Here is a 14,987-nt window from a genome sequence, read left to right on the forward strand (position 1 = left end):
TGTTTTCTTAAACATTTCATGTGTGGACAGTGATGTTTTTAAATAACTAATTTGAAGTTAATTTGGTGCTTCTCTGTATTACTATTTAATTGTTCCATTTTATTGACTTTTTGTCTTTAAGTCAATATGTAGTTAACACTATCTTTATACAGACAAAGCCCTCTTTGAAATATTTTTTCTGATATAGTCCTAGAAACAGGATCGCTTTGTTAACTGACACTTTTGTGGTTCAAAAAATAATCAGATTGAATGAATTATTTGAAATTTTAAGCAGGAAACAAGGAGAAAATGCTCCCTCAAAGAGATCACATTTAAAAAGGCTGAACTAATAATTCTAACACATAAACTTTTGTATTTGTTTAGAGCTCTACTTAAAATAATTATTTGAATTTTTAAATGTGTCAGATTTTAACTTCTTTTTAGCAACTCTAGAAAAATAAAGTCTGAGTATACGTCTTAGCTATTTCTGAGATTAGCACAACTGATACACTGTCTAGGAGCATTGAAATATTTAAATTTGTATTTGGAACCAGGTTCAGTGGTACACTCCTGTAATTCCAGCCATTCAAGAGGCGGAGGCAGGAAGATTTGAATCCAGCTTGGGCAACTTAGTGAGACCCTATCTTGAAATAAAAAAATGAAAGGGTTGGGGTGTCACTCAGTGGTAGAGCACCACTGCCTGGGTTCAATCCCTAGTACTTCAGAAAGGACAAAAAATGTATTGGTGGCAACAAAAGTTTATTGAAAAAAATCAGTATAGGTATTTCTGAAATAACCAATGACTTGTATAGACTAAAATACCTATTAAATTACTATCCAAGGAGAAGAAATATCAGGCTCTGATATCAGTGGGTCAGAGGAGGAAGAGGATGAAGAGGGTGAGATTGGAGAAGATGGAGAGAAAAGGAAAAAGAGAAGGGGTAAGTTCTGTTAACTGTTCTAATTGGTAAATTGGTAGAGATTAATTAGGATTGTTACCCAATGCTGCTTTCACATTCCTAAGGCAGTAGAGTGCATGCCTTCTATTTTGCTCTTTTTATTTATAACAATTAGAACAGAGGATGTATGCCATATACGTGGTTAACTTTGCATTTATTTTTTCTCAACTAACCTGTTTATAGCTTACTCAGAATACCATATGGTCTTTTTTTTTTTTTTTTTTTTTTTTTAAGAATTTAGAATTATAAAACTATGAGAGTGGATGCACCATTTTGAAATTTTAGGTAGGGTTTTAATTTTGTGTGAGGGCTTTCATCTGTTATGAACCTATGTATTTTAAGAAATTAGGATAATGTGAAATTTTTTTCTCAAGTAAGGTTAGTCTTTAGAAGTCATTGGATTTTTAAATATTAAATTTGTATAAAGTTTATATTTTTAATTTAATTCCTTTTTATAATATGTACTCATTCTCACCCCATGTGGGGCATGTGTTATGTGTGAATTAAGACTGTGTCATGCTAAGGATATAGATAACATGCAAGAGATGGACATATTATAATGGCCTGCATTTCAAGCCTTTTTATTCTAAATATTTGTTTCAGAACTCTCTTCCATTAATGTGGATCATTGTTTTCCAGCTGGTGCATATTTTGCTTGTCTTATTTAAATGATGTTGCTGAAAATAAACCCATCACTGTTTGATCAGGAGTCCCAAATTTAAAAACTGTAAAGATTGTATAAATTCAGAAGACAGGAAAAGCATGATTTAGAGCAAGAATTGGTAAAATACAACCTGCCGGCCAAGTCTAGCCCCTAACGGTTTTTGTAAATAAAATTTTATTAAATCAACCCTGCTCATTTGTTTACATATGGTCTGTGGCTGCTTTCACATGAGGCCTACAAAGACCAAAATGCTTATTATCTGTCCTTTTGCAGAAAATGTTTGCCAAACACTGACTTAGAGAACTGTATTTTTGTTTATATCTAGTTTTTCACAGAATAAACTATTCTTTAGAAAGCTATAAAGCATACAATAGATTTATTAAAAATAAAAGATTGGGGGGAAGGAAAGATAATGGAATGAGACAAACATCATTACCCTATGTACATGTATGATTACACAAACAGTGTGACTCTATTTCATGTACAACCAGAGAAATGATAGTTGTACCCCATTTGTATACAATGAATAAAAAAAAAATTTAGGTAGAAAAATGCCACTGTTTAATATTTTAAAATATTTAATGATAATATGCCTACCAGGCTTAGAAATTTAAAAATTTTCAGTGAACCTTTTCAGTTTTACTGTCAAACCTTAAACATATATATTTATATTTGATAATTTGATGCTTTGAGGGGAGAGAGGGAAATTGATGGCAGATCTGTAACATTAATTGGATTTGACTTTAAGTTTTAAAAGTTCCTTTGAATTACAACCTAAATAGTTTAAATAGACTTAAATGTCACCACATAACTTTTTTTTTTTTTTTTTTTTTTTTTTTTTGCGGTGCTGGGGATCGAACCCAGGGCCTTGTGCTTGCAAGGCAAGCACTCTACCGACTGAGCTATCTCCCCAGCCCACATAACTTATTTTTTATTCTTGTCATTTCAATACACAGTGTTTTAACTGAATAGTAAGATTTGCACACAGTGAATCTTAAATACAGTTTTAATCCCCCCTGTATGGCTTTGTGAAGTAGAGAACATTGCATAGAGTGCTACCAAAACTGGTTTTAAGGGAAAGTTTAAGTTTTGATTCTTTAATACAAAACTTGATTGTCCTTAAAATTCTTTCTCTGGAACTGAATTTTTTCTCTGTATGTGTGTTCATATTCCTGTTTTTTTCTTTCTTTGGTTGGCGTTGGGCTCATTTCTTTGTCTTCCAGGCAGTAGCAGCAGCAGTAGTTCAGACTCCACATGTTCTGTCATAGAGAAACCTCTGGATAAGTTCTTAACTAGTGAGTGGTAGCTCTTAAATTCTCTAACAGAGCTTTGGCTTCTCCATAACCCATGGGCTTCATTTGAGCAATGCTGCACCGCTCCCTGTCATTATTTGAAGAATACATGTTTGACTTCTCAGTAGAACAAAGCATGTGATGATTCCCCCGCCCCTTCATTGCTTCCAGTTAACCATAATTGTTAAAACATATGCTTTAGCTTATGTTTGAGACAATGGAAGAGAGATTCATGCTTTTGCAGTTCAGATAATGTAAAGAGAGCTAGTAAGCTGTATACAAGAAAAATTCTTATGGTTGTTTTTTTATGTTTCATTACCAGTATTTAATCCTGGTCAGTATAAGGGACATTAAACAACAAATTCTGAATTTCTGAAAGTACCAATTATATTTGGCAGTACACCAGTACCCATTATATCATGTCATATGGCTATAAACATTTTACACTTTGGTGTCCTATTCTTAGCAGTAGCTTAAGATTGAAGACTCCCAAATAAAAATGTAATGTTTCAAGCAAGTAAAAATAAATTTTGTAGTATTTTTATTCCAAATGGACTTTATCTCCATTTCTAAATTATCTGATAGGTTTTAAGAAATTTTCTAAGGTGTGACTAAAGAATTGAGAACCACATGAAGTTTATTCAGGGCCCATCTGGACTTATTTCAGACTTAAAGGCTTTTTCTCAAACTTTAAGTTGAAAAGTATTATTTAATTTTATCTATTCATATTTTACTCTCAGAAGAAAAGGGAAGTGATGCCTTCTTGTACCAGCTTGCAGCTTACTGTCTTTTAAAGCATTATCTATATTCTTACCTTTCCCAAAACTAATAACAAAAATGATCGCTTATTGTTCTTATGCATTTTGTTTCCTAGAGGAAGAATTCCAAGAATAGCAAAACTCTGTCTATTGACAATTCTTAAGCAATTTACCAAAACAATTCACTTCAGAGTATAATTTGAAAAAAATACATGACATTACTTTAGAGACCATAGAGAGGTTTAATTTTGTATTATAAACTGAAATATGAGAAAATATCTCAGTAGGAAACATTGCACTTTTTCTATTTCAAAACTTACCTCAGTTCTTAAAGAGTTGTTATATGAATTTACAATATGAAATGAGTCGTACTTTGTTCAATTCAAGAAGTTTTCATTGCTGTTTGCATACCTAGCACATAATATGTTGTTGTAACATGGGTATATTGATGAAGTGGAGAGATAGTTGTCCCAAGCATGTGGTTGCTGTGTGTAACTTGGTAATGTATGTACCCTCCCTTTTATAAAACATGAGTGGCCTTTTTTTTTTTTTTTTTTTTTTTAGGTCCCTTGCTTGAATCATCAGTTGTCATTTACTTCTATAATCATTATTGTAATTACCTTTAACAGTCTACTAATAGGTTGAATGTAAGTTTGTTACTATACAGGTGTACTTCATTTTATGCAGTAAATTTTTTTTCTTTGAAAACATTGCTTATAAATCAAGTTGGAAAATAGCGTATTGTGAACTTTCTGTCTTTAAAAATTCTTCATAAAATCTTTTGGTTACTCAAATAGTGCAAATTATAAACTTCTCTCTTGTTGGTTTGGGTTTTTGAGTCAGATTTTCTTAAAATGGGGCACACCTGTAATGGATTTTTAGGAGACACATTGAATTGGGAAATTTTGGAAATGGATAATGTGAATTTTGTTACTTTCAACTTATTAATTTTAAAAATTGGCTTAATTTTCTGTTTTGCTCTTTTAGAATTTCCCAGGTCTTAACAGGTTCCCAATTCTATGTCTACCATTAACATAAACACGTGCTGCTGAGTTGTTACATTTGCAGGAATTTGGGAGTCAGTGTGAACTCTTTGAGTTGTAATCTTAGACTCAATCTTCTCCTTGCTGAAATTGTATCTCTCATATTCAATATGCTTTCTTTTTACATGTGTTCTTATTTCCATTTTGATAATGATTTGATTTATTTCTGTACTTATACTATAAATGAATGCTATTAAACATTTTTCTTTGTTTTACAAAGGAAATAATGTTTTCCTTTTTTTCTTCCTCATCTCTGTGCGTATGCTTCCTGTCTACGATTTGCTTACCACTTCTTATTGCAAGATCAAGCAGGTTGGTGTGATTGATTTGCACTCCACTTGGTAGTTATTTATCTTATAAAGAACTTTGTTAATTAAATAACATTTTTTAATTTAATAATTTTTTTGCAAGGTAAGTATCCATTTTTGTTTTTAAAAATTTTTTTCAACTTCAGCTTAAAAAAAAAAAAAAAAAAAAAAACAACCCTGGGAGGCTAAGGCAGGAAGATCAGGCTGGTTCAAAGCTAGCCTCAGCAACCTTTGTGAGACCCTACGCAAGTTAGCAAAACCCTGCCTCAAAATAAAAAATAAAAAGTGCTGAGGATGTAGCTCAGTTGTATAGCATCTATGGGTTCTCAAACCCCAATACTAAAACAAAATAAAACTTCTTTTTTTCCCAAATTCTTAAAGTCAAATTTTAGAAATACAATTATAAATAATTTCACAGACATTTCCCACTTTTTCTTTTTAAAGCCAAGAATCAAGTGCCTGTGAGCTATGTTGGTGGGTACTCATGTAATAAAATGAGATGAATTCAGTTAACACTTCCTTAAAGTTCCTCCCTTCAGACTTCCCTTGCCAGTTCACCATCACAGTTTTGGTTAAAACACCTGACAAAGGGCAACTGAAAAATGTTACCGTTCTGTTTGTCTTAATTAAATACTCTTTATGGCGTTAACTTTGAAAAAAAAATTTTGTCCTGAATTTTGAAGTTTTGTGCTGAATTTTATTATATAATATTAGAAAAACGTTATTGTGGGTTTTTGTTTTTGTTTTAATTGAGTGGTTTGGTTGATAAAAGGGTGTGTGTGTGTTGCTAGGGATCAAACCCAGGACCTTACCAATGCTAACCAAGTGCTTTACTTGGAGCCGTATTCCCAGCCTTACTCCCCTACCCTTTTAAAAAATCTTTAAAATATTTGTAGTTAGAAGGATCAAAGTCCTTACTTAAGGTGGTGAGAGAATTGATCATGTTGGTGCTCCTGTAGTGCAGGCTCCTGCCCCTGGAATCCATCTTCCCCAGGAGTCCACAGGTCAGCCCCCTGAAGGCTAAACCTTTTTTGTATCATAGGGAGCAAAGGGTAAAAATAATTAGTTTAAAAAGTACATATAAAAGTGACTGTTAGTGATGCCTCACTTTAAAATGACTGGTTAAAATATTCATGTTTAGCTTAAAGTATTATTTGAAGAAATATAATGAAACTATATCCCTAACCTTTTTTATTTTTTATTTTGAAGAAGGGTCTCACTGAGTTGCTGAGGTTGACTTCGAGCTTGAACTTGTGATCCTTCTGCCTTAGCCTCCCAAGTAGACTGGGATGACAGGCATGTGCCACCAGGCCCCATAAAAACTTTTTAACAAAACCAATTAGAACTCTAAAGGCCTAAAAATACTTATGTTCACATATTGATCATATCATTTCCTTTATATTGTTAAGCATCCATGTCTTCATACCTGTGTTGTTTTGATTTTAACATGTTTGCCATTTTTCTTTAAATATTTGTAATTCTGAGGTGGAAAGGAAGTTACAGGTTTTTAAATGTATGCACCTAAATTTATCTTTTCTCCCTCAAATTTCTAAGAAATTGTTTTACTTATGGGAAATTCTTTCTACTTATTCATTGAGAAAAGGAGTTAAATTATTTTTAAAAGTTATTTTTTAACCATATTATCCAGAAGGTTCCACCCAGGTACTATGACAGACAAGCCAACAGATTCAGGTCCACATCCTGACTTTTGGAATGCAATGAATCACACCATACCAAAGCATGAATTTGGATCAGTGCTTTTATTTTAATTTGTTTTGTGGCTTAGGTTTTGCTTTGAACTTACAGTTCTGTAGAAATGAAGGATATTGTATTTTATTTAATTGTGTTTTTTTAATATAATTTTGGCCTGAAGAGTTAAATGAAGCTATGAATGATTCTTCCTCCCGTGGTTCCTGAAAGACTATATTTTGATATATGTCACCATCATAGTTATTTTTTAGTTTTTTTTCCTTGTTAATAGCAGAAGGGGTTGGATTTTGGGTGGAGACATTAACAATTTATAAACTCTTCTGGTTTACTCTGTTCTTCTACAGTCCTTTGGGAAGGAAGTTAAGAATGACAAAGCTTTCAAGAGAGCCTCAGACCAATTCTGTGAAAAGTTTGATTGGTTTTCTGAAGGAACATAAGTTTCTGAGAAATAGTATTGCCAGAAATGAATTGTCATTGATTCAGTTCCATAACCATTTTAGTAAGCTAGTTTTTATTTTCTTTTTGATTTTTCATATGAATTTCATGATTTTTGAAATTCATCAGTAAACTTTCATTGAGTACCTATTATATGTATATAAAACACTATTAGACATTGTAATCAAAATGATCAATTGGAAGCTGTATTCCAGCTTTATTATTTGGTAGTATTTCTGCTTATATCTGATACTTGTTTAATCTGAGTTAGGGAGATTTAGAATACTGAGTTTGACATAGTATTGAGCGTTTTAGTTGCTCATTTAGGGTCTGATGATAATCATGACAGCTCATCAGCTATAAAATGCCCTCTTAATACTATCTAACTGTCGTATAATTAGTGTAGAATTTCTTTCTTTAGAAATGTACTATGGTAGAAAATACTTTCTAGTAATTTAAACAAAAATTTTAGAAAAACCCTGAAGAATAAATTTTAAAAACTCACAAGAATAAAAACTACTTGATATAAATTCTGATATTTTTATCTATTTTATTTTTGTTTGTGACTTTGATTTATGCATTTATTTTATGTGATTTGAGAGGTTTTTAAGAAACCACTTGTTATTGTATTTGTCAGGAGAAAGAAACTGAAGAATCATTTTGCTTTCTTTTTTATTTGGAGGACACAGAAAATTTTGCTATTTTATTTGGCTTTCCTATTCCACTTTCTTTCCCTATTTTCAGCCCATCTGTTTTGCTCTCTTTCACTTACTTTTGTTCTTAGGTATCTTTGCACAATTGAGCTTGAATTTAGCAGGGAATTTAAAAAGTTTTTCTAGAACATAAATGGAAATGAGTGATACTATCCATTTGATTTTCTTAAAATGTTGATATTTTGTAGTATTGAGGAGTCTAGACAGTTCTGTATCAAAGATTTTACATATCTGGAACACTGACTTGTTTTAGTGATTGTTGCAATTAAATGACTCAAATAGGTAAAAAGAAAGTTTCTCCAGATAAGATGGTTGAAATGCAAGCAAAAATTGATGAGGAGAGAAAAGCACTTGAAACAAAGCTTGACATGGAAGAAGAAGAAAGAAACAAGGCTAGAGCTGAATTAGAGAAGCGGGAAAAAGATCTTCTTAAAGCTCAGTGAGTTTTATTGAATTGAGATGAATTCATGATTTAAATTTCTAGTAGTTTTCCTAATACGTATAAGCAGGAAAATTGAATAGTAACTAAAAGCTTGATTGTTGTTTTAAGTGTAGCTGTTATGGGGTAGAAGATGCCATATGTGATGTATTTCTAAAAATTAAACGTTTCAATTGTTTAATCTCTGTGAGAGGAAAAATATTGGTGAGTTTGAATTATAGGTTAATGTATTAATACACACAGAGTTATTTCATAGAGATGTTATATAATTTTTAGTTTTGAAATTGTACATCTAGATTCTTACGAATTTTGGGAAATGCCATTATTAGAACAATAGTTGTTCAGTGAATTTAGAGCATTGTCATTTTAATCAATAGGCAAGAGCATCAATCTTTGCTGGAAAAATTATCTGCTCTGGAGAAGAAGGTAATTGTTGGTGGTGTTGATTTGTTGGCCAAAGCTGAGGAACAAGAAAAACTTCTTGAAGAATCTAACATGGAGCTAGAAGAAAGGAGGAAAAGAGCAGAGCAGCTTCGCAGAGAACTTGAGGAAAAAGAGGTAATGTGACTTTTTGCTTTAATATTCTTTGCCTAAGTTATTTAGCTTTTTTTTTTTTGGCGGTGCTGGGGATCGAACCCAGGGCCCTGTGCCTGCAAGGCAGGCACTTTACCAACTGAGCTATCTCCCCAGCCCTAGCTTTTAATATCTATAATCTTGGTAAGATTTTGAAATAGAGTGTTGAGGGGCAGGTACTAGGGATTAAACTAGGGTGCTCTACCACTGAGCTACATTCCCAGCTTTTTTTTTTTTTTTTTGAGACAGGGCCTCACTAAGTTGCCAGGACTGACCTTGAACTTGTGACCCTCCTGCCTCAGCCTCCTATATAACTGGGAGATAGGCACTAAAAGCAAATTTCTGGATTATTTTAAAGATAATAGTCACTAACATTTTTTTAAATAATTTAAATTTGTGTCTTAAAGTAATTCTGAAGTTTACCAATTTTTATCATAGCAAGAACGTTTGGATATTGAAGAAAAATATACCAGTTTACAAGAGGAAGCACAGGGAAAGACCAAGAAATTAAAGAAAGTTTGGACTATGCTGATGGCTGCAAAATCAGAGGTTGGTTTCTGAGAAATGACCTACTAATATAGTTCTGAATTTTTAAAGAAGAAATTCCTTTGATTAAGAACACTTAAGTAGTCATAACGTGTTTACAGTTTTAAAGAAATAAACAAAATACTTTGTCTTTATGTGCAGTTTCTAATTTTAGCTACCAAACCAAATTGTTTTTTCTGTTTTGACCAATAACCTGAAGTAGTCAGTGATAATGTCAGTCTGTCCATTATTTTTGTAAAAGAACTACACGTAAGCTCTCACAAGCCAGTGCCCTGTGTCAGAGGAACTTTTTTGTATTTAAAATCTTACTTGTTTATAATATTTTAATGGATTTTCTGGTAGATGGCAGATCTCCAACAAGAACATCAGAGGGAAATTGAAGGCCTACTAGAAAACATTCGGCAACTTAGCCGGGAGCTTCGACTTCAGATGCTTATTATTGATAACTTTATACCTCAGGACTATCAGGTAAGCAGGAAGTGCTCTGATCTAGATGTTAGGTTACTGGGGTTAAAGAAAAAGGAAACGAAATTTCTAATTTAGTTTAATTTAGCTATTATATACAAAACTTTCTTGAACAATGCCATCATACTTCAGTTAACTTCCCTTAATGTCTAAGTATCTAATTAAGGATTCCTTAATACATAAGTATCTAAATAAGAATTTCTTCGACATTCAGAAAACTCAGGTTTATGTAAATGCAATCAGAATCAAGGTATAGGTCCAGTAAATAGAACCCCTAGGCTAACTGTTTTACCTTGTTTATGGATACTAATTTGTGTGTCTGTGTGGTAAAATAAACATAACATGAACTTTACCATTTTAACCATTCTTAGATGTACAGTTCAGCAGTGTTGAGAATATTCATATTCTTGTGCAGCCATCACCACCATTCATCTCCAGATGGATGATAATTCTTTATCTAGTGTAATTAAAAAATCTCATCCTCTTTTTCTTAGCCAAAAAATTCTCTTTCTGATACATTTTAATCAATGTTAACATGTTGATTTTCTTAAAAATCTGTTTTGAATCCCAATACAGCCTTAAGAAATTTGTCTGAAGATAAGCCTTAGTATTTTTTTTTCCTTTGAACCTTAGGTGTATAGAATTACTCCTGGATTCGTAGCGCACTCTCTTTATTGGTCCTTAGATGGCCTGCTTTAATTTAATTAGTTATTTTGTAGTAAGCTTATCACCCAGAACAAAAGCAAGGACCTTGACAGTAACCTACTTCTAACCAAATGGTTCCCCACACTTACCCTTCTCTGTGCTTCTTCCAATCAAATCATCTTAATTCCTGTGTTTTCATTCTTTTGACATATGTATATATACATATGTGTGTGGTGCTGGGGTTTGAACCTAGGACCTCATACATTCTTAGCAAGTGCTCTACTACTGAATAATAATGTCCCCAGCCCTATTTTTTTTATAGTTTAATAGTATCTACACATGTTCCTAAGAGAACATGACTATGACTGTTTTCAATATTTTAAATACTATTAAATATTAAAAATGAACTGTCCTTGACTTTTAAAAGGAAATGATTGAAAACTATGTCCATTGGAATGAAGACATAGGAGAATGGCAACTAGTGAGTATTATTTTCATCCTTTCATGAAATACTGTGAAGTATTTCCTGTGGATTAGAAATTGGGCTGGCTGCCATGAGGTGGGAAGTGGTTCAGAGGATGAATCAGATGAGAATCTAGTAGGGCATTTAAGATGGTTTTCTAATTAACCGTAACACAGAGATTATGATAGAAATGGCCTAGGTCAGGAGCTGCAGACCTGACTGACCTCTTGGTCCCTTTCTTTAGCAACATTCAGACCATGTTTTACTAGTGAAACATCAGGATATCTCACAGAAGTTTGCCTAATTCACAGTACTAATTACTAATTAAGACGTTTCTTCCCCCACCCTTTCCTTTTTTGAGAAATGTGTTGCCTATACAGGAAATAACATGAGGAAGCAAACACCAGTACCTGATAAAAAGGAGAAAGATGTAAGAATACTTTTTTCTTTTTTTTTTTTAATTACATGTGTTTCTTTGTAGGAATGTGAGTCATTAAAATGTGCTATCACCTGGTATCTGTTAATCAATCCTCTAGGATGGAACCCTTTTTAGGGTAGTTCTGTTCACTCTCAGCCTTATCCCAATGGCTAGCTTATCATTTTCTGTCACAAGAGTGGATTCAGATCACTCTTTGGAGTCTTCTTTTCATCTCTTTGGGTCATGGGGTTATGATGAGAGACTCAAATGCATCTGCCTTCCTTTTCAAAGGTAGTTCTAGTCCTAGGTCAACAAGAAGAGAAGCCAGTTTTAGGGAAAATAACAACATTGGTGAATACATTTTAGATATTAGAATTAGGTATCTTTTGATATTTAGTTTATCTTCTCTGGCTTTTTTGCTAGGTATTTGTTCAGTATTTTAAATCTTCCCCTAAATCTGGTTTAACTCTTTAAGAATGCCTTCTATTTTTTCTTTCACTTAGCCCTTTGAAGTAGATCTTTCCCATGTGTATCTTGCCTATACTGAGGAGAGTCTGCGTCAGTCTTTGATGAAATTAGAAAGACCACGGACTTCAAAGGGGAAAGCAAGGCCCAAAACAGGGAGAAGGTAAGGACTAGCCTTGAATCCCATGAAAAGATAACATTGAGATATTCTTATTAATACACTTAAAGGAAATTAAAATTTATCTAACATATATATTTTGGTTGATACTTTAAAAATCAAATCTATTACGCAGTTATAATTTGATCAAGTAAAATCTAACTAAAGAGTTAAGGTCTTCCAACTTCTTTAGCCTTCTTGAGTAAGATAATTTAGTTTTAATCTACTTTGATCTTTCCAAATGTATGATGAATCACTATCTTGTTTAATTGCTTAATTCTTACACTAGTTTTTCATTAGTTTGCCTGGTTAGACTCCCAAAATACTATACTCAGCTGGTTAGTTTTTCTGTCATAAACATAACCCCAGGAGCTTTTATTTCCTCCATCCAAAGTTAAAGGAAACTTCTCTGATCATCTTTCCTGTTCCTTTGGACACTGGTTATGACCATGGAAATGTACATGTACAGTCCTGGACTGGAGCTTTTTCTCAGTCTTTCCTACTTAAGTACTGTGCAGCCTGTTTAGTAAGCTGATTGCAAGACTTTGGAGCTCCTGAAATTGTAGCAGATAATGAGCTTCTTTTTTTCTTGAATTCATGTACTTTTTTATATAGACCGAAGTTGTGTGTTTTTAATTTTTTTTTTTTCTTGTTACATAATCTCAGATGTAACCCAACACTTTTTAACTTGGGGTAGTTGAACTAGTGGTAGGGAAATCAGTTGTACATTAAAAGTGTACAGATTTTTGCATTCTTCAGCATTTAGATAAGGGGTTTAAACACGTTCACGGGCCAACAGAAGCCACAAGTGTAATATTAAGGGATGAAGCAAATCAGTTCTAAGAAACACAAGTTCTTTTAGATCTTTTACTTTTCCACTTTTACTAGAAATATTTTCCTCTTAACTCTGCAGTTAGTTGGAAAAATGATACTACAGGTCTGATGGTATAGCAGTTGGCCTTGGCATAGTAGAAAATAACTAATGAGGGGACTGCAGCAGGCTGGAGAGCTGTGCTGTGGGTAGTCACCATTCTGTTCTTAGTTAGTTGTGGGAGTAGAGGGCCCATTGTTTCTGGATCTTCTCTTTTCTAAGGAGAAACCAGAAATTCAGATTACTTACATGAGATCCCTCAATTTTTAGTTACTTTTTTTACTGTGTAGACCTAAAACATCTAATTTGATGAGCTATTTAGATATAGCTTCCATAATGCCCATTTTTAAATGTGTACTTTTTTTTTAGCTTAACCTAAAAAAGAAAATGTGTGGGCCAACATTATGTGAGCCATAGTCAGCATCTTTGTATACCAGAAATATCCTGCTGTATGGTGAAAATCCTACAAAAATTGTAGATAGCCATAAAATTAGGCAAATATACACAATAAATGATTTATTGATATTATATTATATGTTTAATGTGATATTCCTCATTAGAAATTCATAATTCATTGTGCTGGACTTAACTGCAAAAACAGTACACTAATGTAGCATTCCCATCAGTCCCTACGTATGTATCTGTGAGGTGTTGCTTCAGATAATATGTGTCTGATTCTCAAGCATTCCACCTGTGCCAATAATACAGTCCAAAAGAGATTAGCAAGAGATTCCAGTCTGGTAGCATGCAACCCACTTGATGTGGTCATATTGTCTAGTCCAGTTTTGGACACTATCATCTGTCCAGTCCCTCACTATTCTACATACTGGGGTGTGGTGTCAGTTCTAGGTGAACTTCCCCTGGCCTGAAAAAGTGGGCATTGATCACTTTTCATGGTCAAAGAAGTCAAATATTGGCCAATTTCCGGACTCTCTGGCCACCCTGTATTTTCTACTATATGTTGTAAAGTGTTTGCATTTTAGTCTTTTTAAAAGCATTCATGTTCTCTTTTTTTCTTCTTCAAACAGAAAGCGTTCTGCAAAGCCTGAGACCGTAATTGATTCTTTACTTCAGTAAATGTTATAGGCTTAAAGTCACAATAAAAATTAGTGATGTTCTTATGCCTGGACAAATCTTTAATTAAAACACAAAAGACTTCTGTGTAATTTCAGATAATGAAAACTATAAATTATAAGACTGGAAATAATAATTCACATAATTTTTAAACATATATATATATTAAGTTAATGTAACATTAAAATTGTACAATTGTGATTGTTGAGATTGTTACACTACTCTTGAACTGTACTGTGCCAGAAAGTTGGGGGGGCAGTTCCTTCTATACAGTTTCAGTTTGATGTATATGTAAGTCTGTTAGCTATTTACCCAACTACTGTATATTTAGATAAACAATTTCAGAGTACAGAAAAAAAAGTATGTCCTGTTTTGCATGTAGAAAGTAGCAGGTTGAATTACCCTGTGTTGTGCTGCTGTATGTGAATGTTGGGCTGCAACACCTAAGAAATGACTCCATCCTACCCTAACCCTAACCCTGTTCAAATATATTTTAATTCTTATACTAACATTCATTGCATTTAAGTATGAGATGACTGATCTTATTCATGTTATAATTCAGTGGTCAGTCTTTGCAAGTATATATTTTGAAGCCAAATATTGAAAATATATTTCATTTCTATCTCTTCTGACCTTTGAGTCTTCTTGCTACTTTGAGTTTAAATTAAATACACTCTTTTTTTATTGTTCTGACTTCATCTTCTCTTGAAATGTTGAATTGTACTTAAATGTAAAGGAATATCTTTGCCTGTATTGTCTTTTTTTAAAAATTCTCTTGTAGGTATGATTTGTGGATGCTTTCCCTTTCTGAGTTTTAAATTTTGATGGAAATTACCTATATCTCCCAATTGAAAAGGGCCTCAATTTTCCAGAAAATGCAACTAAGCAAGAAAAATATCTTTGAATCCTTTGCCTTTGAAACATTTTATTTTTCAAAGTGTTATGGTGCATACCTGTAATCTCAACCACTCAGGAAACTGCAGCAAGAGGATCATAAGTTTGAGGCTAGC

The 14,987-nt window shown here is 33.0% G+C and overlaps 1 protein-coding gene across 2 annotated transcripts in view; it reads left to right on the top strand.

The window, feature by feature from the left end:
* Positions 1-14,987, top strand: part of Kif3a (kinesin family member 3A) — a 42,253-nt gene extending 27,266 nt beyond the window's left edge. Inside the window, exons 9-19 of one of the 2 annotated variants that reach the window (XM_047556698.1) lie at positions 822-920; positions 2,826-2,897; positions 4,999-5,007; positions 8,144-8,300; positions 8,678-8,858; positions 9,312-9,422; positions 9,762-9,887; positions 10,957-11,010; positions 11,354-11,422; positions 11,914-12,038; positions 13,932-14,987. In XM_047556698.1, coding sequence (XP_047412654.1) covers positions 822-920; positions 2,826-2,897; positions 4,999-5,007; positions 8,144-8,300; positions 8,678-8,858; positions 9,312-9,422; positions 9,762-9,887; positions 10,957-11,010; positions 11,354-11,422; positions 11,914-12,038; positions 13,932-13,980 — 1,052 coding nt within the window. In that variant the 3' untranslated portion in view covers positions 13,981-14,987. The remainder of the gene's footprint in view (positions 1-821; positions 921-2,825; positions 2,898-4,998; positions 5,008-8,143; positions 8,301-8,677; positions 8,859-9,311; positions 9,423-9,761; positions 9,888-10,956; positions 11,011-11,353; positions 11,423-11,913; positions 12,039-13,931) is intronic. The other variant, XM_047556697.1, reaches the window with a different exon arrangement.

Source organism: Sciurus carolinensis, chromosome 6, assembly GCF_902686445.1.
Source record: "Sciurus carolinensis chromosome 6, mSciCar1.2, whole genome shotgun sequence".
Lineage (NCBI taxonomy): Eukaryota > Metazoa > Chordata > Mammalia > Rodentia > Sciuridae > Sciurus > Sciurus carolinensis.